Here is a 22943-nt window from a genome sequence, read left to right as displayed (position 1 = left end):
TATAACTGTGAACACTATCTTTACATACATGCTAAAAATATATTTGTTAATCTTTACGATCACTTGTAATACCCTATGAATCACGTACTGAAAATATAATATCTGATTACCGTACGAGGTTCGTCCAATTTTGTCGGTTGATCTAAAAGTTTTATGATTGAGAAGGCCACCTTTACAGAAATAGACATCCAAACAAAAAAAACTATAGCCCTAATATCCAGATAATTGAAATGTGCATAGTCGTGGCTTGAAATAAATGTATGGGGGGGGTGATGCATTTCAACTCTAGTTTCATTAGACATGATAAACAAGTATGCGTGTGTTGTCTTTCCAAACATGTTTTGTATTCTCTAATTCTTTGTTTATTTAGAAATTAGTCTCCCTAGCCATGATGTATTCGTCTATCGCTGTTCAGATAAGTAGCGCAGCGCAGTCAATGTACAAGAATGTCCGTCTCATCACACGTGTTTGTTGGTTTGTTTGTTTAATAGTGATTGGCCACCAATTGTGTATCTATCAATAACAGTGGACTAGAAATAAAAAATCAGCGATGCTATGAGTCACAGGTGGACTTCGGCACTAGAGGACGAACTTTTCGGAAAGGTGTATTTTGAATTGGAGCATTATATATTTTTGGATGGGGAAACAATAATTGTATATATAATATAGGAGATTCGTTTGAAATATTTTCATTGGATGGCCAATTTAATGGCGTACTCGATCAAAGAAATATATACCACATATTGGTAGAAAGCGCAAATGATATTTACGTGGATTCGCCACTGCTAATGTGGGATGGAATTGTTATATAGTAATTTCTATATTTTTCACGGTGAAAATTATTTTCATGTTGATTACTATAATAGATCATTCCTATAGTGTTTAGGACATCATCTTAAAACATACAATAAAACAAATATATAATATTTGTTATTAATATACATAATACTACAGTGTAATTCAGCGGATGTATGAACAGGTGCTTTAGTGAACTCTACTAGTTAATCACGTTAAACGTTGAGGTCGGAACCGCTAGATCTCTAAAGTGTTTGGAGGGTTGTTGACGCACGTGTTTAACTTTCTGTAAAACAACATCGATATCTTCTTGGCTTATGTGACTGATCATGTTGTTTTCTGGAAGGAAGAAATTTGGAATGATTCCTTGCTCTAAGAAGAAAATCATCCGATCCCAGAATTCCATGAATCGATCGGCAAGGTCATTCTTGGACCATTGCCCGGATGACAATCCTTCGCTAACCCAGAACATTGTAGTCTTCATATGATACGACGATAACACTTTTGGTTCCTGTATTAAAAACAAAAAAGCAACAAACAATATAAAACACACACTGAACTATTTGTCCATTTCAAGTATTTCAGTGGAATCATCATTTGAGTAATCAAAGAAAACTTTGAATGAACTCTTGTGTGCTTGTGTAAATTTAAGATAAGCCTTTCAAACAAGAATCTTGGCAGCTAATATTTGGCTTCTAGTTGAGATGTACAACGAGAAAACAATGTGATCCACATTGTCGAAATGTATAATACTTTTATTTGATACATTTGATTTCTGTCTAATTAATTAATTAATCAAAGAACCTCTATCACAAATTCAATTTAAACCTGATTTTTTGAGAAATCAGAAATTGTCTAATAATAAACCTAAAAAAAGCTGCGCATTAGTCCAGAGCATCTATGCATCAAGCATATGGTTCTTGAGATATTGGTGGAACGGACAGACACACACATACACACATACTCACTATCTGCGAAGACTCCCACAGTGTGCTTCGCCGGAGTTAAAACATGTTTTGAATATATATATATATATATCAGTAATTTTAATGAAAAAAGTACATTTTTCTTAGTAATAGTGACACCTGTTGTTTAGTGTGATGAACCCCCACGGTTGGGTACAGGAGCATAGAAGTTTATAATTAAAATTGTTTTCCATAAGAAAAATGAAACCATCATACATGGCCTTATAAACAGCCTTTTACTTCATAGTGGGGTGGGTGGAGTAAAGCTGTGATTATTTTTATTATTTTCTGACCATCTAGTTTGCCATTTACCATGTCCATATAAACTAAAGCTCCAGCCAATATCAGATTTGACTACTTGTTTCAAGCTATGGCACTTGGAAATGAGTGTTGTGACATGTGGCAAATGTCCAACTGTCTTGGTTAATAAGATTGGCTATATTTCAACTAGAAACAGGTAAACCAGTATACCTGTATGTAAGAAGCCAGTGAATGTTATTCAAGCCAAAGAAACTGCATCTATTTATATAAATACACATGGACAGAGAATATTTTCTTGGAGCACTAAATGTGGCAATTGCCCTACTGTCTGTGATAAATATACCACACCAGCTACATAGTGCCCGACGAGGAGTTGGGTAGGTAGTGAAGAAAAACATTGACTGAAGCCTGGCAGAGGACTGAATTGTTGTCAACAGCAACAAACATACTGGGAAAGTCAAAGACAGTGAAAAAACAAACAAAAACAACACACAGGCATATAAATACTAACTTTCTAGGATCTTTATTGACTCCAAGTAATCCAGAGTAGAACGAGATGAATCAACGCTATACTCCGCCATCTTTATTTTAATATTAGATGCAACCATTATCCTGTAGGGGACAACGGGTCATAACTTGAGGGGAGTTAACACCATGATTTTTAAAATGCCTTGATCAATAAGAGTTTAAGTTACAGGGAACATTATTTTCATTTTTCAGTGGACCAATAAATGCATTTGACAGGAAAATAGAAAAGCTCTACCACAACAGCAATTAGAACAGCTTGCTGCATTATAAGTATCACTTCCCTATCAAATTAGTGGTTCATGCTTATTTGAATCTGAACATAACAGGCCAATTCTATCACACCTTGCTAGGCTTGAACTTCCATCCAATCAGAGCATTCCAAATGAACATGATTCTCCACAATACTAGAGGGCGCTCTGACCAAAAAATTGCCATGATCTAAATAAAAAGAACTGATATATATATATATATATGGCGAGACACAAGAAAATTTAAGATTACAGAGTACGTACCTTCAAATAACGACGCCATATTTTTTTCATCACTAAATAGAACGTACGTTGCCATTCTGTGAAACTATGCGCGAGTGTCCGTTCAGCCAATGAAAACGAGAGCCGCCACTGTAGATTATCATCTCCACCCTCACCGGGATAAGACTTGGGAACCACGTGACAGCCGTCGCGTTGAATATGCAGAACCAGGTCCTTAGTTGGCCACTGGCGAGCACGTGTAACCCACGAAATGGCAAGAGACGGCCAGGCTGAACATCTTAGAACCAATGCAGCATCCACGGTGTGTTCAAACTCCACACTTTTTGCACTCACTCCGCCTGGATTAATAGAGGAGAATAAAAAGCTCAATAGCCAATCAGAAAGTATGCATATTTGATCCCAACAAATGAAAATCCGTAACATGTTTTACCAACATATTGGGACAAACGTTTGTGGCGTTTGGAGAGAGATGGTTACCAGTCAACAAAAGTGATATTAATGCGATTGGCAACGTGAGTAATCATATATCGATTCAGCATAGATGGAACCTAATTAATGTAGTAGACACTACATCATATGTTATAAAAAAAAGTGGAACACATGCTATACGTGTTATTTCACAGGAATTTCATACCTTCTAAAGACGCAGCAGTATAGTATACACTTAGTGTCTGAACTGGGCCCTGTTGCAATAATTCCAATCTACCACGGAAACCACCTCGTGTTTTGTACTCCTCATCTATGTTATCCTGAACAACCGGAATTCGTTGGCGTATATAGTCCTCTTGAACCTTCAGAAGCTTTGCTCTTGAGAGGTAGATGACATCTCTTTCAACTTTCCTCACCACAGAGCATATGTTATGAATGAAACCTTCACTGAAATCAATTTTCGATTCATCATTGGCCTCAACTCTGACATAACCAGGAAACGAGGTTGGAACCCACTTGAAAGGCGCGCCATAAGACGGGCTTTCATGTCCAACCCTTTCAAGTTCGCTTATGAACAGTTCCCGTCCTGATGCTTCTAAATCTAGGTCTGTGTTTGTCATTGAATCATCCTCAGGGTGTAGTTGTATTCCTTCCTGTGCTTCCCCGATAGGAATCATTACATCCATCTCATCATTCATGTACCTATCTTCCTTCACGCTGTGGTCGGTCATTGCAAATCCCTCACTCGTACTTCCAGTCCATATGAATGAATCAAGGTTTTGTATGTTATTAAAGCAAGGTTTCAAAACGTAGTTATAAATATCGGCCAATCTCTTGGGGAGTTTGTTTGGATTATTCGGAATTACATTGCTTATTTCATACATTTTTACCATATATCCTTGCATCACCAAGTATTCATTTATTCCTTTTACACGCTCCTTCGACACGGGGTCTATTCGAAACAGGGGGTTTGCGAGAAGATCCGAGAAACCAATTTGAGAGTGGATGACACGAATCATTTCAGCTTCATTCAAGTAACCCTTTTTTGAGTGTCGTTCAATTTCAGCAAACGTATCCAATTCCTTCTGCATTCCAAGTTGCACAAATGGAATTGGACTGGATTCTGTTTAAAAATAATTAAAATAAATTTAAAAATGTAACTATGTTTTTCGCAAGATAAACGTTGACACAATACACCACGAAATAATTCAAGACAATCAATAAAATGGAAGGTCTACAATACCTGGGTTATATTTTTGGTTAAAGATGGGTATACAAATGTGCAATAGTTAGTCACGGTGAGAAACCGGAGTCCATACTATCATAAAAGTTTAAGTCTGGTCCATTTGTGACATGAACATTGATTTAATACAAATATGACCACGACAACAACAAACGTTGTATATACGGGGTATAATTACTATAACACAGTGAGAGGCAAATATATATATTCAACTTATCTTACCTATTGTATCAGTTTTTAAAATGTTGGCTTTATCGGGGTGTTTAGATTCTTCTATAAAATCAATGCCCCATGGGCTCCGCATGCGATTGAATTGTGTAGTGTTGAAATTGGTGGTATTGATTCTGTACGATTCTACAGAAAAAATAGATCAAAGTGTTAGCAGCTCGTCAGAGCTATGTTGAGGACTTCTTTTTAATGTAAGAACGTAAATATAGTGGCACAAGTTTTTTCGCACACCAATGTAGTGAAATACAGAAATCGATTGAAAATAAAAAAAAACTCGTCATTTAATGTGGATTTAAACGCTTGGCTAACCAAATGCTGAATAGTACCTACAATAAGATCCGGCAAATTATATACATTTATTTATTTACAGAGCGCCTCATATTTTTTTTTGAGGATGCAATTAAGCCAATAGTTATTTTAAAATCACTCGTTTTGGTGAATTGACTATCCTGTAACCAGGTCTAACTAATTTCAACATACATGAAGCTGTCACTAACTTCAGTGTGTTTGATATATTTTGACTGACTGTAATTCGCAGTGATACGATCAAATTCTAAACAAACTGGAAGTTAGGGTAACGATGGTGGCTTTGCGTAACGAAAATTATGGAGGTAATGTTCTACCAAAGTTTTGAGTTGTTTGGTATAGATTCCTTCTTTTTGTGGTCAAATATATCTCCGTGCTGTAATAAACTCAAAAATCTAGTATACACAGTTACCTCTAGTATCTTAATCGCTTACCAAATGGTTCTGTGAAATGGGGAGTATCCGGTCCTTTCAACGCATCAGGAATGGTAATTGGGGAACATGTTTCAACAACAGACACCTGGAGGCACTTTCCCGTCACAGCTACCAATGGATAAACACCTGAGACAAATATGAAGAACTTTATATATCTACATAATGTCACCCAGATAGTCGATATACCACCAGTCTTACAGTGCTGTAGTTTTGACATAATATGTACCGAATCGCGTGTAGAAGAGGCATGTGTTGACTGATATCAGACGCAAATGGCGGCCGGAATCTCGCACAGAGCGAGAGAGTCACGATACTATTAGAGTCTCGAGACTATTCTTCTGGTGAAATAAACAATACAAAAACAATAGAATACAACTTGCACCTGCTATCTAGAGGCAGAATAGGATGAACTTAAACTTATTACCAAACGCTTCAGCGTGGTATTAAGAGTTTGTTTTCAGGGGTGGGTGATACCAAGGTGGGAAATGGATGCACATATGGGGTTAATTCCTTGAATTGCAATATAGAGGGTTCAGGCTGAAATACAATATATAGTGTTTTCATGTTTCGTCTGATATTTCTGTGGTATTCTGCTGCTGTAAGTAATGCACGATTTGTTCCGAAATTCAGTATATTGTGTGTATTCCAGGGTTATTCGTTTTTTGCTGAAAACACCCCTATTTTTTAGTGGCAGAGTTTGAATAGTCTCACTCCCACTGGGAAATCTGCATTGTTGCTTGAATGTGAGTTAATTAAACACATTTTCCAGACCGGCGAAAGAGTATGCAACAGCCAATTTTAACAGCCTGTCACGTGATTTTAGTCTGAATGTCAACATGAAGAGGCTAGTCCATTTTACGCAGGAGTAATTGGGAGTCGAATATGTGAGGAATAGTATCAACAGAGATGTGTATAGTGAAAAGTAATATCTATCCTTCATTTACATCTCTGAGCATTTTTGTTTTAGTATATTGGTTTGAAAATGTTGAACTTGCATGATTTGCAATGTGTTTTTTTAATGGGACTCCCCTATTGATCGAATCCCGGGTTTGAACGAGAACGGCACACCACGTGATTCGTTTGAATACAATGCTGATGGCAAACATGCCGTGTTACTGCGGTACTCCACTGACGGGATGACTTACTGCATGCTACAACTTCGCTTGTGATGTTGCTTGTTAGCCATGGATTACATGAATCTTGATTACCAGTCAAATGTTGCTCATTTGACGTTGGTAATCTTTATTTGGAACTGAGTAACTTCCTGGTACTTCGTACTATGATAAAAAATCAGTCAACATACATCAAGTTCTCTCAATCGTAGTATTCCATGTGATGTACACCTAATATGCCAAAAATGTTGCTGAACGATTTGAACTGAATAAAAATAGCAGACGAAAATTTGTTTACAAAATAAAAATACTTCGGTTGCCAATGAAAACCGGTAAAAAACAAGCAATATGTTTTCGGCTGTTATCATGGAAGGGACATGAACGTGAAGCTAACGTCTGTTTATAACTAAAACCGGGCACCTTATACGAGGTTTGCAAAATAACATGGCAGTCATTAGAAGTCACTTTATTTTATTGTTAGGACGTATTCAGCCGTTAAATGTATAATTTCCAATCGTTTTGCGATAGTATTTTTTAGATTGGAAGCAGCATTTACATTTTATTCAAAGTTCAAAGCTGCGTTGGGATTCCGTTGACAGTGGTAACAATGTCGGCGCCGGTGATCTCTTACCAGTGCGCAACGTAGCCAAAATAAAAGGCATGATCATTTGGGCACTGCTATTACAAGACTTTGGCTGTTGCCATGGTAGCGGTGGGTCAGGATTGTTTTTCCAATTAGTGATGGTACGACCTGCCTGTCAAGTATGAACCGTGACAAAATCAGCCAAGCCAAAAAAAAATCACAGAAGAGTTAAAAAGCCATTCCTGCTGAACAGTTACTCTAACTTCGGGGTCAACTTTCTCATTAATGAAAAAAGATATCAAAAATTCAAATAGTAACTTTTTGCCCACACTCCAGCCGAGTACAATGAGCTATGTCTGAGGTGTTGTATCACAGGGAGTTGGACAAACTTGTGTATTTTAATAAATTATTGAATAATAAAATGTTATATAACTTTTCTTTTACCCCCCTCCCCTTCCTGGTATCTATTTCAAGTATTTTTGCCAGGTTCAAATCGTTCACCAGCATTTTTGGCATGTTAGATGTACATCACATAGAATACTAGGATTGGGAGAACTTAATGTTTGTTGACCACCTGGAATCTGAGTTTTATAAATCTTGAAGGGCTCTCGGAAGATCCACCCGCTGCCTGGACCCGCAGTAAAATCTCCGATTAATATGGAGCCGCAACCATCAACATCGATATACCATGAGGTTTCTGCTGGCGACGTTGCGGCGCTACTCAGTTCGAAATAAAGATTACCAACGCCAAATTAGCAAAATTTAACCGGTAACCAAGACTCAGTCTATCCACGACAAGCAAGCAACATCACAAACGAGGTTGTAGTGTGCAGCTCACGAGTCAGCGACGACCGATTTCAACGAAAGTCATTCCGTCAGTGGAGCACCGCAGTTGCACGGCATGTTTGCCAATGCACAGATCTGTGGAGGAACTTTTAACTTCAACATCAACCGTGTATCGTAGTCGCCCAGTTTAAGTTCTGGTTCTGTCGTGGTCCCAACTAAAGGGCAACAGTCGTCGTGTCGCGTCCTGTTCGATATGGGACTCACAGCGACGTATACAACGCGTGTAAAATGCATTGTTTATTTACATGAAATTCGAACACGCGTTGTGCTACGACCACCGCGCTTAAACATCCACGAGTTATTTATTCGGACAATGACTTAAATTAGACGTCTGATTATTTTATTTTCACACGTACAGCGACACGCGTTCTACACTGACAAGCGTTGCTAGGTCGCAGCACTGTCTTGGAGCATATTAATGAGCAATTGGGTTCCCCGATCTAAATTTCTATCCCGGTTTGTTGCACGTTCTTTTTTTAATATGAAATAATCAAATATGGGACATGTGTATAATAACAGAACCCCACACCCTCCCCGTGGTTTCGCTCGTGAATGTACGGCAGCAGGATACACCGCATCACTCGTGAAAATAACTTCCATACGCAATGAAAGCCACGGGGAGGGTATCTGTCATAATACTTCATTATCACTGAAAACATTTTTCCCCTGAAATAAATTCCAGTGAATATGCCATTTCCCTCATACTATATTGAGACACAGCGCAGTGAAAATTAGATTCACATGTAATGCTTGAAAACATGTCAGCAAAAATAAATTAAGTGAAATTCTACGTGACTTCATAATAGTTGGAAATGAACACATTACACCCGACCCTACCACTCTATATACAATGTAAACTACACCCCAAAACATCCTTTCACCCACAGTTACTACCGTGTTTCACCAGTGTATTCTATTTGACGTCAGGAGAAATTGAAATAAACAAATTAATTATAATTTCAGCCTCTAGTTTACCACTGATTAAATAAACTACCTCGTCTTTATGTCAACTTGCAGTTATTCGTTGCCTACATCAGTGACTTCAAAATATATGTTTCAATCCCAGGAATTTCACTCGCTGTTAATTGCATGGGAGTGGCAGTCTTTAATGAATTTCTATTGTCATGTCAATTTCTTGCGATTACTCGAACATTAAGCTGTAACCACATACCGCCTAGGTGCTGTAATTAAATTCTGGTGTAAGCACCATATGAACTATGAACAATGCATGTGAAGCCAGCTGTGGGGTATATTCAATCCTATAGATTTCTCATTGTTTGGTAACTATTTGCTGCAAATGCAACAAAAATCAATATAAAAAATATTACCCACACAGTATTCTACAGGTTACTTGTATTTCTTTAGATATATCATTACAATCATAGAATGGTAAAAAATGGTCGGGGAAAATCGCCGGAAGCACAATTTGGATTACCTTCTGGTATGTTCCTGAACGCAATGCCTTGATCTTCTCCATTATAGTAGTAGTGTAAAGCAGAATTAGCAAAACGAACAATACCAACTTTATCGCCCTGTTTAATTTCTTCTAGATTCAGACTGTACCCTCCTCCAATTGTTTTAAAGTCTCGATGAAAATCCGTAGTTCTAAAATAATAAATATATTCTCTGAACATAAACATGTTGATATTTGTTTTATAAAAAGAATCGGGACGCCCTCATATATCTGGATACTGATACAGGAATGTCGTTTTGAACTAAGCGCAGGCCACACCAACACTTGATTCTCGAATAATTTTAATTTCTGATGGAAGCTCCATTTAAGATGTCCTAAATATACGTGAGCCGACTTACTTTAAGAACCAAAAGCCTGTCCCTTCTCCGTAGCCTTCCCCGTAATAAACCACATCATCTGGAAACTCTTGGTATATTGTTACACCTATTAAAGAGAAATAGAACAATGAGTTAATAACACCAATACAGCGGGGGAGGGCAGAATCACGCACACGACACACAACAAACACTCCAGTATGGAATCCATGCGCGTAAAGTCAGACGCCATGATCGTTTGTCCTCGTTTGTAATAAAATGTTTCCGAACAGGGGTACATCGTAGTAGTGTAGTGATACATACTATTTATTGGCGAAGTGTTTTTGTGGGGTAATGTGTATTTCACGTTTCAAAATTTCACATTATTGAGCAACGAAAAAAAAAAGTACATTGTCCACTCCATGTAAGTCTTTAAACGGCTAAACCTGCCATAATCCAAAATTTGTTGAATATTGTTCGTAATTCACTCCTGGGAGACAATTAGCATACAACAAATATCACGAAACTCTGCCAAACATCATGCATTTTGTAACCCAGTGAAAATTTCACTCGGTTTTGGGGGAATGCGACCGAAGGACGGATACCTGGATCGGAGATCACCGAGTAGAGAAGGTTCAAGCAGTGTTGATTCATAACCTCCATCACTCTTTGTTGACGATTGCATAGACATGGTTATAATAAAAGAAATACATCATGGGGTAACGCAAATTCACGCTACGAAATAATTTTGTTACAAAAGTTTCATTGTTAAAGCGGGAGGGTCGTCACCTGCGCACGCGTGGGAATTGAGTCCCAAGCGACGATAACAACACACGGCAAAAACGCAAAGGCTCATGGGTAGACGCTTGTTTGTAAACAGTGACACGCTATGATTATACATAACATGACTGACCTACCTAAATCTGTAAATCCAAAAAATGGTCCAATAATTACGTGAATCTACTCATCTTCAAAACAACTTACCGAATTCGAGACCGGCTGTTTTTCTAACGTCTATTTTATCGATGTTTATTTCAAACAGGTGATTACATCGCAACGGTTTCTCTGTCACGAACACTGCTTTATTGTTAGCTGCCACAAGATCCGAATCTTTTCGGTAACCAACTAATCCATCGTTCTTTATACCTGCACGTGACCCCGCGGGTATAAGGCGCACTTTATCGTCAGTTTCCCGAACTTCACTGTCTGTAGTGGGTTTTCTTACCTAGATATAATAATAATGTCACGATTTGAGCTCGTACATTACCATGTACATGGAACTGCGTCACTTGACAAATTAGCAGATTTTGGTGCGTAAATGTTTAACATGTCACTAATGAGGCATTTACAAACTGCTGTAAAAACTACTATTTGTTTTTTTTGCAACACGTGTTGTGCGCAGGTCGAGTTATGTAATATGTTGCACTCTGCTGGTGCAAAATTCACGCATAATTTTGAAACACGTATTCATTCACGTATGGTTTGTTACACCGTATACTACGATATCGCGACTCACCGTGCTTTCAGATCCGGGAGGCATGTCACGAGATGGCGCTTCTACCGATGATTCCATTACTGGCGTCGATGAAACAGTGTCACCAAAGCATGTCGCTATTCCGTCCGCTAAGCTTATCATCTGTAAACAAATAATAAAATGTCAAATCACCATAACAACAGACCATTATGGCACCTGACCAGTACTTTATATGTACTTTAATCAAAAAGAACTATGAAGTATTAATACAAAATTCACTTTTAAAACCATATCCGATCACAAATTTTACCTTTTTCTTCAGCATCTGGAAATGGCTCTCAACCACACTGAGCATAAATGCTACTAAATCAGCAGCGCCCGCTGTAGAGGCAAACGAGAGACTAGCATCTGTATAGTTCCACAACACATGAGCGACGGCGTTGAACACTTCCCATTACGGCAACCGAGGAGGGTCACGACCGTGCTTTGTGAAAAGTGTCACTTTTTTGTACGTTTCATTTTTTCCGTATTTCTAGCTTTTATAATTAATATTTGATTTGCATTTTAAAATGGCTTTGTTGATTAAAATCAATGCAAAATTTAAAAACAAGAGTGAAAATTGAAATCCTCATCTTACTTTTGAAAATGAATTTTCATTTGAAAATTTACTTTTATTTTTAAAAAGTGATTTTAAATCGAAAATTTCATTCTATTTTCAAAAATGGATTTATATTTGAAAACTTACTTTTATTTTTGAAAATAAATTTGCATTTTGAAAATTTACTTTTATTTTTGAAAATGAATTTGCATTTGAAAATTTACTTTTATTTTCGAAAATGAATTTGCATTTGAAAATTTACTTTTATTTTCGAAAATGAATTTCCAATTAAAAATTTACTTTTATTTTTGAAAATGAATTTCCATTTGAAAATTTACTTTTATTTTTGAAAATGAATTTCCATTTGAAAATTTACTTTTATTTTTGCAAATGAATTTCCATTTGAAAATTTACTTTTATTTTTCAAAATGAATTTCCATTTGAAAATTTACTTTTATTTTCGCAAATGAATTTGCATTTGAAAATTTACTTTTATTTTTCAAAATGAAAATGAATTTGCACATGAAAAAATACTTCTATTTTTGAAAATGAATTTAAAATTACATTTTACTTTTGAAAATGACTTTGCTTTTTAATTTTGGTTTTGAAAATGGTTTTTACTTTTTTCGCCCTTTGCTCCTTGACCTCTAACCTCTGACCTTAACTGCTCAGCCAATCAATGACTTTTGAACGGCGCTTCTTACGTACACTTGTTGAAGCAGGGTGAAGAGTCTCGCTCATTGAAGTTTTTCCCTTGGTGAGAAAGGTGAGTATCGGGACTTATTTACATGTTATGAGGTCTGAATTGAGACGGTCGTTTGCCTATCATACAAATACTTCCAAAGATAATCGCCGAAAAGCATGGATTGCTAAATGTTGTTCGTTGTAATCATCATCGTCACTCTGCGTCTCACTATACTTCATTGCCTCGCACAGATTGGTCGGACTGAAATATTTTCTGGCAATTAGGCATATATGAAGCCACTGACGTATATTTGGTTACTTTAATCTGACATTCAGATTGTTGTGGAAAGAACATGGCAATTAAAGTCTAGCAAAGAGTGGCGAAACTGTACATGAAGTCACCCACTCATCGAGTCGAATTTGAAAATTGAATGACATCATCGAATATGACTGCTGTAACCTATAATTCTATCATTTCCCGGGAAAATAAGAAATGTTTTATTATACAAGGCAACCAAAGTTTGACTTTTATAGACAGGTGAATAATTGTTGCCTGTATCAAATTTTGTTGTGATTTGTACCCACCCCAATCTTAACTCCAACCATGGAGCCTGGAGGTAAAAAAAAAGAATTCGTGTTTTACCTTCATGCTCTAACCCTACCCCTACCTTCCACCACCCCAAATAAATAGAATTAAGGAAGATGCAGGTCAGATTTTGAGATCGAGTGAGGGGTCGGATTATTATAAGTTAGCTCTACTTTTTGAATGCTTATATTACAGAATGGACTGTGATCATGAAAATATCCCTAGGGGAAAATGTTCTAAATGCTTGTGCAAGCAGTATAAAAAGCAAATGCAGTCTAATAAGTGTAAGGCATGTTTTTGTATGGCTAGAGACCATGCGAGTATATAATATGCATTTATTTATTTATTTATTTATTTATTTTATATTTATTTTATATTTTTTTTTTTTTTTTTTTTTATTCACCCTTCAAGTTGCTCAATTTCTAGAAACAGAAAAAAAAAGGAAAGGTTAATATTACTGACAGCAGGCATTAAAATGTCAAGTAAGATCCTGCTTCCTGACTTCAAAACTTTTATTTATTGCTGTGCTACAATGCATAGGTATGGTTTCTAGAAACTCTCCATATTTATAGAGTATACTGCAATTTGTTGATACTTAATTCATTGTATCTGCTTTTATTGAAGAGAGAGCAAAGACTGCAAAGACATTTACAAGACTACACATGTCAACTAGACAATATGCAAATGCAGCTGTCCCCAATAAACAACAATCAATCTTGGGTATGCTGGGTCATATTAGTTGTTCTTTAATAATAACAAATGTTTTTTTTAACACATTTTTCATGCTAGTGTGCTGGTTCTTGCCAGTTATGTGCATGCACAAATTTCTTAAGTGCATCAAGTGCAGGTGCAGTGCTGAAAATGGAGTGTGTGATGTGTGGTCATAGCATTAAAAAACACACACCTTCAAAAAAAAATGGTGAGTTTGATTTTAACAAAGTTTATATTTCCAGTCTTGCTAATCACTGTTCTCCTGCAATGTATTTGCTAGACTCATAATTTCAACTGTGCCAATCTGAGGGTTAGGATGTTTTTAGAAAACATTTGTGGACACATCAAATTTTTGTAATATTTTGTGTGTATTTTACCATTTCTATAAATTGTATAGGCAATCTTTTTGGTAAGTCTCTCTATACATCTTGTCATTTTGCTACTGTATTTGCAGGTCAGAATTTATTGATAATTCAAATGTGCAAACTAATTGTTGTTTTTTTCCTAACCATAATTTCAGGACATACAGTGAATAGTAGCCAAGCAAGCAATGATAGTGAGTGAAAAAAGAATTCATATCAGTATTAGTTACCTATATTGCATTTCCATTTTGTACATGTCAAGTATTGATTATCGTACTTGTAGATATAAGTATGCACATTTTCACGTTATTTAAATGGAGAGATATCAATTCTGTCAATTCAGACCCTATTAAAGAACAATGATTGGTCCCTCCATGACATGTAGTCTTTTTTCATCATGCTAGAGGGTAAATTTCCATGTTAATATATGCATATATAATGCACATTTGCAAGCAAACACTAATGTGAAAATGAAAGAAGTAATCACATATCATTTGTATAAGTATGAATCTTCAGTGACAAGTAGCGTTCTGGCTCAAGTTCATTGCATTCTATTTTAGAAGATACAATATAGATGCAAGCAGTGATAAGGAGATTTCCAAATAATAGCTACACTGGCTGCAAGTCTGCAACACAGTGATGGTTGGTAGTATTGTCTATCAAAAAAAGCTAAAATAAATTAAAATCATAAATTTATTATATAACAAACTAAATTTAATTAACAGTACTTGAAAATGGAGATGCCTGTGATGTCTGGATCATGTTCACGCTGAATAATATACTAAATGACCAAATGTAAACATTGTTGCACAATTGTAAACATCACACAGTGCTTATTGGGAAAGCAATCATCATATTCATTACACTCACTGTAAGCGTCTTTGTTGAATATGTCTAGTGGTTGTTTTGCTTAGCTCAGGTGTTACCTGTAGTAAAAGGCGTTAATAGTTATGTTATTTTGTTTCAGATGCAGACCACAAAAGTACCACAAGTACTGAAGGTAATTATTGATATGTTTTTAGATTTATTGCCCCATGAAACATAGTGTCAGCTGGGGATACAGTCAGTCTTGTCTTTCTGTCCTTTCAATTTTCAGGCCAATTCTTTTGAATCTTGCTGTGAATCATGGTCCAACATTTGTGTCTACATGCATCAGTCTGTCTGTCCTTTGTTTGTTTGCATTTAAGTACAGAATCATAATTTTAAAACTTTAATTTTATAGGCAAATTTTGAACACTTGTTGTTGGTCATTATCTTACACTTTGTAGTGCAAACTACCAGCTTACATACATCAGTCTTTCTATCTGTCTGTTTGTCTGGATATTCACATATATGTATAGAGTCATTAAACTTCACAGGCCATTTATATTATTATAGCCCTATACACTGTATGTCTGTGTCAGTGTTTCTGTTTTTTGTCTGTCTGTCTGTCTGTCTGTCTGTCTGTCTGTCTGTCTGTCTGTCTGTCTGTCTGTCTGTCTGTCTGTCTGTCTGTCTGTCTGACTTGCAGTTAAGTCGTACATACATCTGCCTTCTTTTTTGTTTATTTGTCCATATATTTGTATAGTCATAAATCAATGATCACGCCACTACCAATGCAAAATAAAATGTTTTGAATAATTATTCCAATGTCAAAAATAAATTATAAATGAAATCAAAAATCAATTTCAAAATGTTCAAAATGCTTCTCATCATGGCTGGTTTATTCAGATTAGTAAAACATCAAAAATTCACTTGTATAAAGCAGTCAGTCACATACAGTACCTTACCGATCACTCCACAACTAATGTCTGATTGAAAAAAATCATTTTAATAAAAAGAAACCTTTGGTGAAACTACTAATGATTAAAAAAATCATTGCAGGATCTATGTCAGCACAAGAAAACTCAATGTCAAAAAGTTTCCATCATGGTTGTTTTTGTGATGTGATCTTTTGGCCTATCTTATTCACAGACTGTTGCCTTTGTGCCATGGGGTGTTCTAATCATAACCCTATCCCACAAAATCTGAAATAGAGCATTCTTGGTAACTCCATATTGATTGAGGTAACACACAAGACAGTCTCATACCTGTTTACGGCTGTCGGTATATTTTAGTGTCTGGCCAGAGATATTTTATACAATTCACTTGTTACTGTTTTTTTTCAATTACCCAAGAATCCTCCATTACATATTTTGCCACTATTTTTGCACAAAAATGGCAAAAAATCATAGATAATAATACATAAAAAAACACATATTTACAACAACCATACCTAATAATATTAATGTCATGATACATTAATTTTCCTGTTTACTAATTAGAGCAATGACTCACGTTTTCATTGTAAATTTGTTTAAGTATATTGTAAAAATAATTAAAAGTAATGCAGTGCATAAGCAGTTTGTGAAAAGTGGAACAAATGTACAGATTTTTCATGTGTTGTATTGTGCTTATGTGTATTACTGCATTATTATTAGGGTACATTGAGATTAATACAGTATGTGCACTATTATTTAGGAACTTTTATACAATTTATGTTATATTATTCTATTAGAGACGTTGAGATTAATACAATACATGGCCATTAACATTAATGTGTGTTTAATATATTATGTTAAACAGTGTTTATAACACAAATTTCGCCAGTTTCCCATGTGACTTTTTGTTCATGTGACTTCGCATTTCTTTGTTGTTTTCTTCCAGGCGCCATATTAAAATCAATTTCTCTGTTGTTGTTACCTAAATAAGTATTTTATTCTTTGATCCCACCACCATCCCAAAACACACCTCCTGGGACATCGCCATAGTTTCAGTAACTTCATATAAGTTAATATTAAAAAACAAAATAGTTCTACCTATTCCCTTTTTTGGTGAGCATGCAATAACATTGTATCTCTATGATTTCTTATAGATACATGGGCTGAAATAGAGAAAAAACAAAAACTCATTAGAAGACAATGTTTGGCAAAGAAGCCACATAATATAAAGGTGAAATGTCCCAAGGTACGAGCTGCTGTTCACTTTATAGATTAACTCGTGTATATCAGCAATTGTTTTTTTAGCTCCGCTGTTGACTTTGTCGAGCAGAGCTTATCACATGAGTGGTTGTCCGTCTTCGTCCGGTGACTGTCGTCTGTGTCAACTTTTTACCTTTTCAACATCTTCTTAAAAAATGGAAGCCTGAATGCTTTGATACTTAGTGTATATGTACCTTGGGTGGACCTCTCTTAGATTTGTTCATTTCATGATGATATCTTTTGGTCATACTTTGTAATATTTGGTAAAAAGTGATATTTTGGACTTCTTGTTAAAAACCACAAGTCCAATTGCTTTGATGCTATGCATATTATTCATTTTCTAATGATATCTTCTGTTCTTTAATTGAAATGTGCATTGCTAACAGCGAAGCCATCTCAGCCAACAGGCTGCTTGTTTTTTCTCTTCTTAAAAGCCATGATTCTGTGCATGGTCTTTTGGTATAAACTTAAAGGTATTTTGATTGGACTACAAGTCTCTATATTTAATGAATATTTTTGTTGCTGTGGTGTAATTGGTGTATTCTCTGAACCCATTGCAGTATTGTGTTGATGAAGTTGTATGGTAGGTTTGTTTTGTATTCTGTAATTTACCGGGGTAATCTTATTCATGTACAATAATGGACAACCATTCAACCAATAATTAGATATAATCACATGACAAATGAGTTTCCTAGTGGACACACTGCCTTATTAACTCACCATAGTCTTAATTGAGGGATCAGAAGGATTGGTGAATGTAATTTTTTCTCTTCATTTTGTAACTGTATACTGTATTAGGTTTTCATGCCTGTTTTCACCCATTATTATTAGTTTCAGTCCTGGGTGAGTGTACCATGTCAGGATAGCATTATGATAAGGAGATGATCACAGACCCTTGTCACATAGTCCCAAACTGGAATATAGTCTTTGTAGCAAATGCACTTGCAAATTGCACGTAAAATTTCAAGAGAGTGAACAGTTGCATTCAATGTCTGTAATTGTTACCTGGCGCAAAAATGAATATGAACCTTTATACTTTAAAGTATAATGCCTTAAACAGCTTATATCATGTATTATTAATTTATTTTATTTGTTTTTGCATCAGACTCTAACAATTACAAGGGTTATATTTGATGGTAAAAAATATAAAAAGGCTGCCGGATTAAAAGACTTTGTAAGTAAAGTTAATCAGATGAGTTCTATGATTATGACCAAGAGTTTGTTTTTACATTTTTGATTTGAAACTGTTACATGCTGGATCTAACTGTGACAACACATATAACAGTTTTGATGTTATTTGATACTGTTATCTGATCCATCAATTTAATTTTGACTTCCTTGTCATTTATTTTTTATCAGCATGTTTAAATAAGGATTGCTGCCCCAGAATGTATTGAGCACACAATGTTTTGTTTTTTATCTACTGCGCAATGTTTTAAAGCCATGTGTGTGTTTGTCATAATTTTTTTTATAGAATTGGCATTTAATCAATCGAAGTGGGAACAAAGAACCTGCTATGCAAAATGAAGTATTTAAATTTTCATACTCTGATATTTTACCAACAGGTTCCTTTTAATGTACCATTAACAGTAAACAATGTAAAGGAAAAATGCTGCATATTCTACAACAGTAGATTTACCTCATCAAAATTGTTGGGTGGGACAACAGGTCCTGAGTTTACCTGTGATGACCAATTTCAGAGTAAAACTAGTTTTTATTTTTATAAGGTTAGTATAATTACTGATTTCCTCATATAAATTTTGGACTGGTGGCCATTTACTGCTATTCTGAGAGTAGCTCATCGATATTGATTGTTAAAAAATTCTGACATTACTGAAGGATTTCTTTTGTAGTTAGTCTCACAGTGAACACAATCATCTCTATTTCTAATCTATGAACGTACATTTCAAAATGGATGTTAAATGTTATAGGCTGATGAAGAAGAAGATGACAACAGTGATGATGACAAGGAAGAAGATGATGATCATGTTGGAGGTGGGGAGATGAGAGAACCAAGTAGAAGGTGTGTATGAAGCTGTATAGGAAACACTAGTTTATACTACTAGACAGCTAATTACTTAATATTAAGTAATACCTGTACTGTATTTGCTCTATTAAAATCTCATCTCCAATGTATACTTATTTGACTACCCTTTAATTTATGTAAGCACAACTATTAACAGAACAAACATGGTATGGTAATAAATCCAACATCTATGGTATTTGCAAAAATATCGCTGTGTATAGCTATATATCACTGAGCAGTTTCATTGACTCTGCGTTTGATGTGAAGCATTTTGCATTATAATTAGTCTGAGATGCACACCAGACTCTTGTTTTGTGCTCTGTATCACCATTATGCTCCTCCCTCCCTTTTGAATTCATGCGATGACTATTTAATACTTGTGTTACCACTGTGGTCAAGCAAACTTTGAACATCGAACATTACTCTTGAAATAGAATTCAAACAGCAATTCATGACGATATTTATTGTAATAAAGTTAATAAAAATGTGTCAGATAACTCACAAACATAGTAACTTTCAGATTAGATTCATGGCCAAGTATACTCAAAATTGAATGACTTTCAACTAAGTTTTGCAAACAGTACAACATTACTACAACAGGAAGGTAAAACTGCATACATGCATACTTTTTTATTCTTTAGTTTTATCATGAGTGACATAGTTGATTACAGTGAGAACTCAAGTAAAAATGGTGAGTATTTATACAACATTAATAGATTGAAAATGTGTTAGATCTTTCACTCAATGCTTATCATGGTTGGTTACGATTGTTAAATGAACTACTATTGAATGATGAAAGGGAACATTGTAAAATTTATTTTTCAATTGAACTTGTAGCTGGAACTAGGAATTTTTTTCTACTTGAAAGAATAAATTACTAGGTGTGTTAAACATTGAGGTTGTTATTTGTAAACCAGGTATACTGATTAGCAGCACTTACATAAATAACAGTGGTGTGTTATTGCCAAAAGTGATATTTGTCTATTACTGTGATGTAATTGATGGTTTATATATGGTTCTATTAAAAATGCACTTTCAAACCAAATTAAGTATCCAAGTATCTTCCATCCTTGCAGAATTCTCAGCTTCAGCTAAACTTAAAAGCTTTGCAAGATGTGCAAGTGACAACCTTGGTAAGAATATACATGTACTGCTTTTCTTTATTCAACATACTCTGGTCTATGTGATACATTTTTTTTCTCTTTAAATTTTAGTTCAAATTTGTGCATACGTAAGCATTCATGAGTTGAATGCACAATAACTTTACTAATTCTATTCCAAACTTCATCAAACTTGGTCACCTTATTCATCAGTATAAAGTCTTCCCTGAGTTTGAAAAACAGATGTCCTGTATGAAAATATCATGCAAAAATTGAGAAAATCTGATAAAATATTTTGACTGTTTTTACTTAACTGATCACTGGTGATATGCAACAAAGGTCATTGATCTCAGTGGAAATATGCATTGTTGTATGTGTTCAATGAAGCAAATCATTTATCTTGTAATAATATCCTTGGGTATGTATCTCCCAAATCCCATGGGAATACTATGCTGGGTTTCAAAACCAACTCATGAAGAGAGTTTTTGCACAGTCTGATACACATTTGCAAACCTACCAATAAAATCTTCACAGAAAACAAGATGTCAGAAAATCAATATAAGCACACCTATGAACTGGGTGCCAATCTTTGATCAAGATCTGAAGGTAATAGAAAATCTGTTTAGTTCAAAGTTATTGAATTAAAAACAAAACATAAAAAATACATAAAAAGCAAAACGTTGCATCCACATTTTTAAAAAAAATTTTACTAAAATATATGTATTCTGTATTTGACAAACAGTTCAGTTGACAAATGAAAATTCACAGGAATTTGTTTCAGCTATTAGAATGGAATGATAGAGCTTTTATAATACTAGTTTAAAAACTCACTTCAAAAACAAAGATTGCAGTGTTTGAAGATGTAGATTCTCAGGAGGCAACAGTACTGTTGACTCCTCTCTCCACTGGACACCAACTAACTATTTAAGTAGATTTGCATACAAAGCAGAGCTTGCAACATGGTAGCTATTTATAGAGGGTGTTTTTTTACTTTTCATATAATACAGTAGTCACACAATGAGGCAGTTCATATTTGTCTCGGTGAAATTATTAATTTTTAACATACACCTGTACAAAATACTTGGACAAAAGCCAGCTAAGATTTTCTGTTTTCTTACATGTTTTATGAATCCATTTATGTTTAAATGCAGCACTTTTTTTCTGAGATGAAGCTTTTGTTTTATACTAAAATATCTGAATTACTTTGAATAAAGCTGGAAATTATGTCCCTTAAAATAATTAAATTAGGCACCAATGTTTTTGTAAGATATTTATATCTATCAAGGAAATTCGGTAAACTGCTTTCTCACTGTTGTTTCAATCCCAAAACTTGTTTGTATTCAAAATTAATTATGACAATGCATATTCATATTGAAACAAACTATGATAAAGGGAATTATATTATATAACAAAGGGCAAGGTCATCAGAGTTCAACTATATTTTATCTTTGCTCTCAACTTCTTTGAACTGTTGTTGAGATGTTCTCTGAGAATTGTTCATTTTATGTCAACAAATGAACAAATCACATATTTTTAGCATATTTATGTCATGTTTGGTCAAAATAGACATCGTGAAATACTATTTTGTTGTCTAAAGTTCTAAATTATTGTATCTCATAATGTTAAGCATTATTAATGCTTCAATAAATGACACAAGACACAAGGTTTTGGCAAAAGTGGAAGGGGGAGCGAATTGCGGATGCAGGCGTCGCAGCGAACAACTCCATGATGTGACTCGTCTGTGAATTGCATCATGAAGCTGAGCGCGTGGTACCTGGTTGCAACCTTCCACCAGCAGAGACTGTACAGGCGGGCGTCATGGCTGGCGTCCCCCTGGCGGGAGCCTGCAGATGGACTCACAACCCAAGGGGGATGGACAGCGTGGGTACCCGTGTAAAGTCTGCTTGGTCTGTGGTGGAAACCCCCAAATTTAAAGGCAGGATGATGTGTTGCGGGAGATGGGCTTTTAGGTGCATGTCTTTTAACTCTTTGTCACGTTCAATCACAGGAGGTGCAGTCACAAATGGCTGCTAGGATGTTATCATTAAATTTTGAAAAGCAAGTACCTGCTACTTTTGGGGAAACACCAAGGTAACTGGTAACATTGTATTAATATTGATTATAAGTTACTGAGTTAAGTTTTATCTCCTGTTAAAAATGTCACTGGTACCTGTATATCAAAATCGTTTCCAGGATGAAACATAAATGTCACATAATACAGTACAGTATATACAGAAGTAGAATGTGACTACACTACACACTAAATTTTCCTGGGTACAGTATGATTTTACCAAAAAAAAAATGTATACTAAATTCTTGTGTATGCTTTCTTTTCATTCCAGTGTTATTCCATGCTACTTGCTTGTACAAGATAGTAATGTACATGTATATATGATAGAAGAGAAGTTAAAAGGG

The 22943-nt window shown here is 35.3% G+C and overlaps 2 protein-coding genes across 2 annotated transcripts; one reads left to right on the top strand and one right to left on the bottom strand.

The window, feature by feature from the left end:
- Positions 1–905: 905 nt before the first annotated feature.
- Positions 906–11916, bottom strand: LOC100370446 (uncharacterized; the record flags this gene model as incomplete). The annotated part of the gene is made up of 10 exons (XM_085508491.1): positions 906–1306; positions 3062–3359; positions 3662–4592; positions 4935–5066; positions 5681–5806; positions 9657–9826; positions 10034–10118; positions 10973–11213; positions 11505–11624; positions 11773–11916. Coding segments are annotated over 10 exons (2556 nt in total), but the record flags the coding sequence as incomplete, so codon positions are not given.
- Positions 11917–11920: 4 nt separating this feature from the next.
- LOC144350238 (uncharacterized) lies at positions 11921–22805 on the top strand. The gene is made up of 12 exons (XM_085490532.1): positions 11921–11957; positions 12733–12826; positions 14120–14249; positions 14562–14597; positions 15371–15403; positions 17297–17388; positions 18508–18576; positions 18968–19129; positions 19334–19425; positions 20070–20119; positions 20505–20561; positions 22537–22805. The coding sequence occupies exons 3-12, from the start codon at positions 14192–14194 to the stop codon at positions 22560–22562; spliced, it is 675 nt and encodes a 224-aa protein (XP_085346658.1). The 5' UTR covers positions 11921–11957; positions 12733–12826; positions 14120–14191; the 3' UTR covers positions 22563–22805.
- Positions 22806–22943: the final 138 nt, after the last annotated feature.

The sequence above is a fragment of the Saccoglossus kowalevskii genome, chromosome 15, assembly GCF_978046115.1.
Source record: "Saccoglossus kowalevskii chromosome 15, keSacKowa6.1, whole genome shotgun sequence".
NCBI classification, from domain to species: domain Eukaryota; kingdom Metazoa; phylum Hemichordata; class Enteropneusta; family Harrimaniidae; genus Saccoglossus; species Saccoglossus kowalevskii.
This window is presented reverse-complemented; position numbering and strand designations above follow the sequence as displayed.

Excerpts from the sequence above, each read along its gene's own strand:
- LOC144350238 (XM_085490532.1), top strand. The coding sequence starts at position 14,192 with ATGGAGTGTGTGATGTGTGGTCATAGCATTAAAAAACACACACCTTCA. Across the intron at positions 17,389-18,507 it reads TAAAGGTGAAATGTCCCAAG|ACTCTAACAATTACAAGGGT; the intron begins GTACGAGCTGCT and ends TTTTTGCATCAG. Across the intron at positions 19,130-19,333 it reads CTAGTTTTTATTTTTATAAG|GCTGATGAAGAAGAAGATGA; the intron begins GTTAGTATAATT and ends TAAATGTTATAG.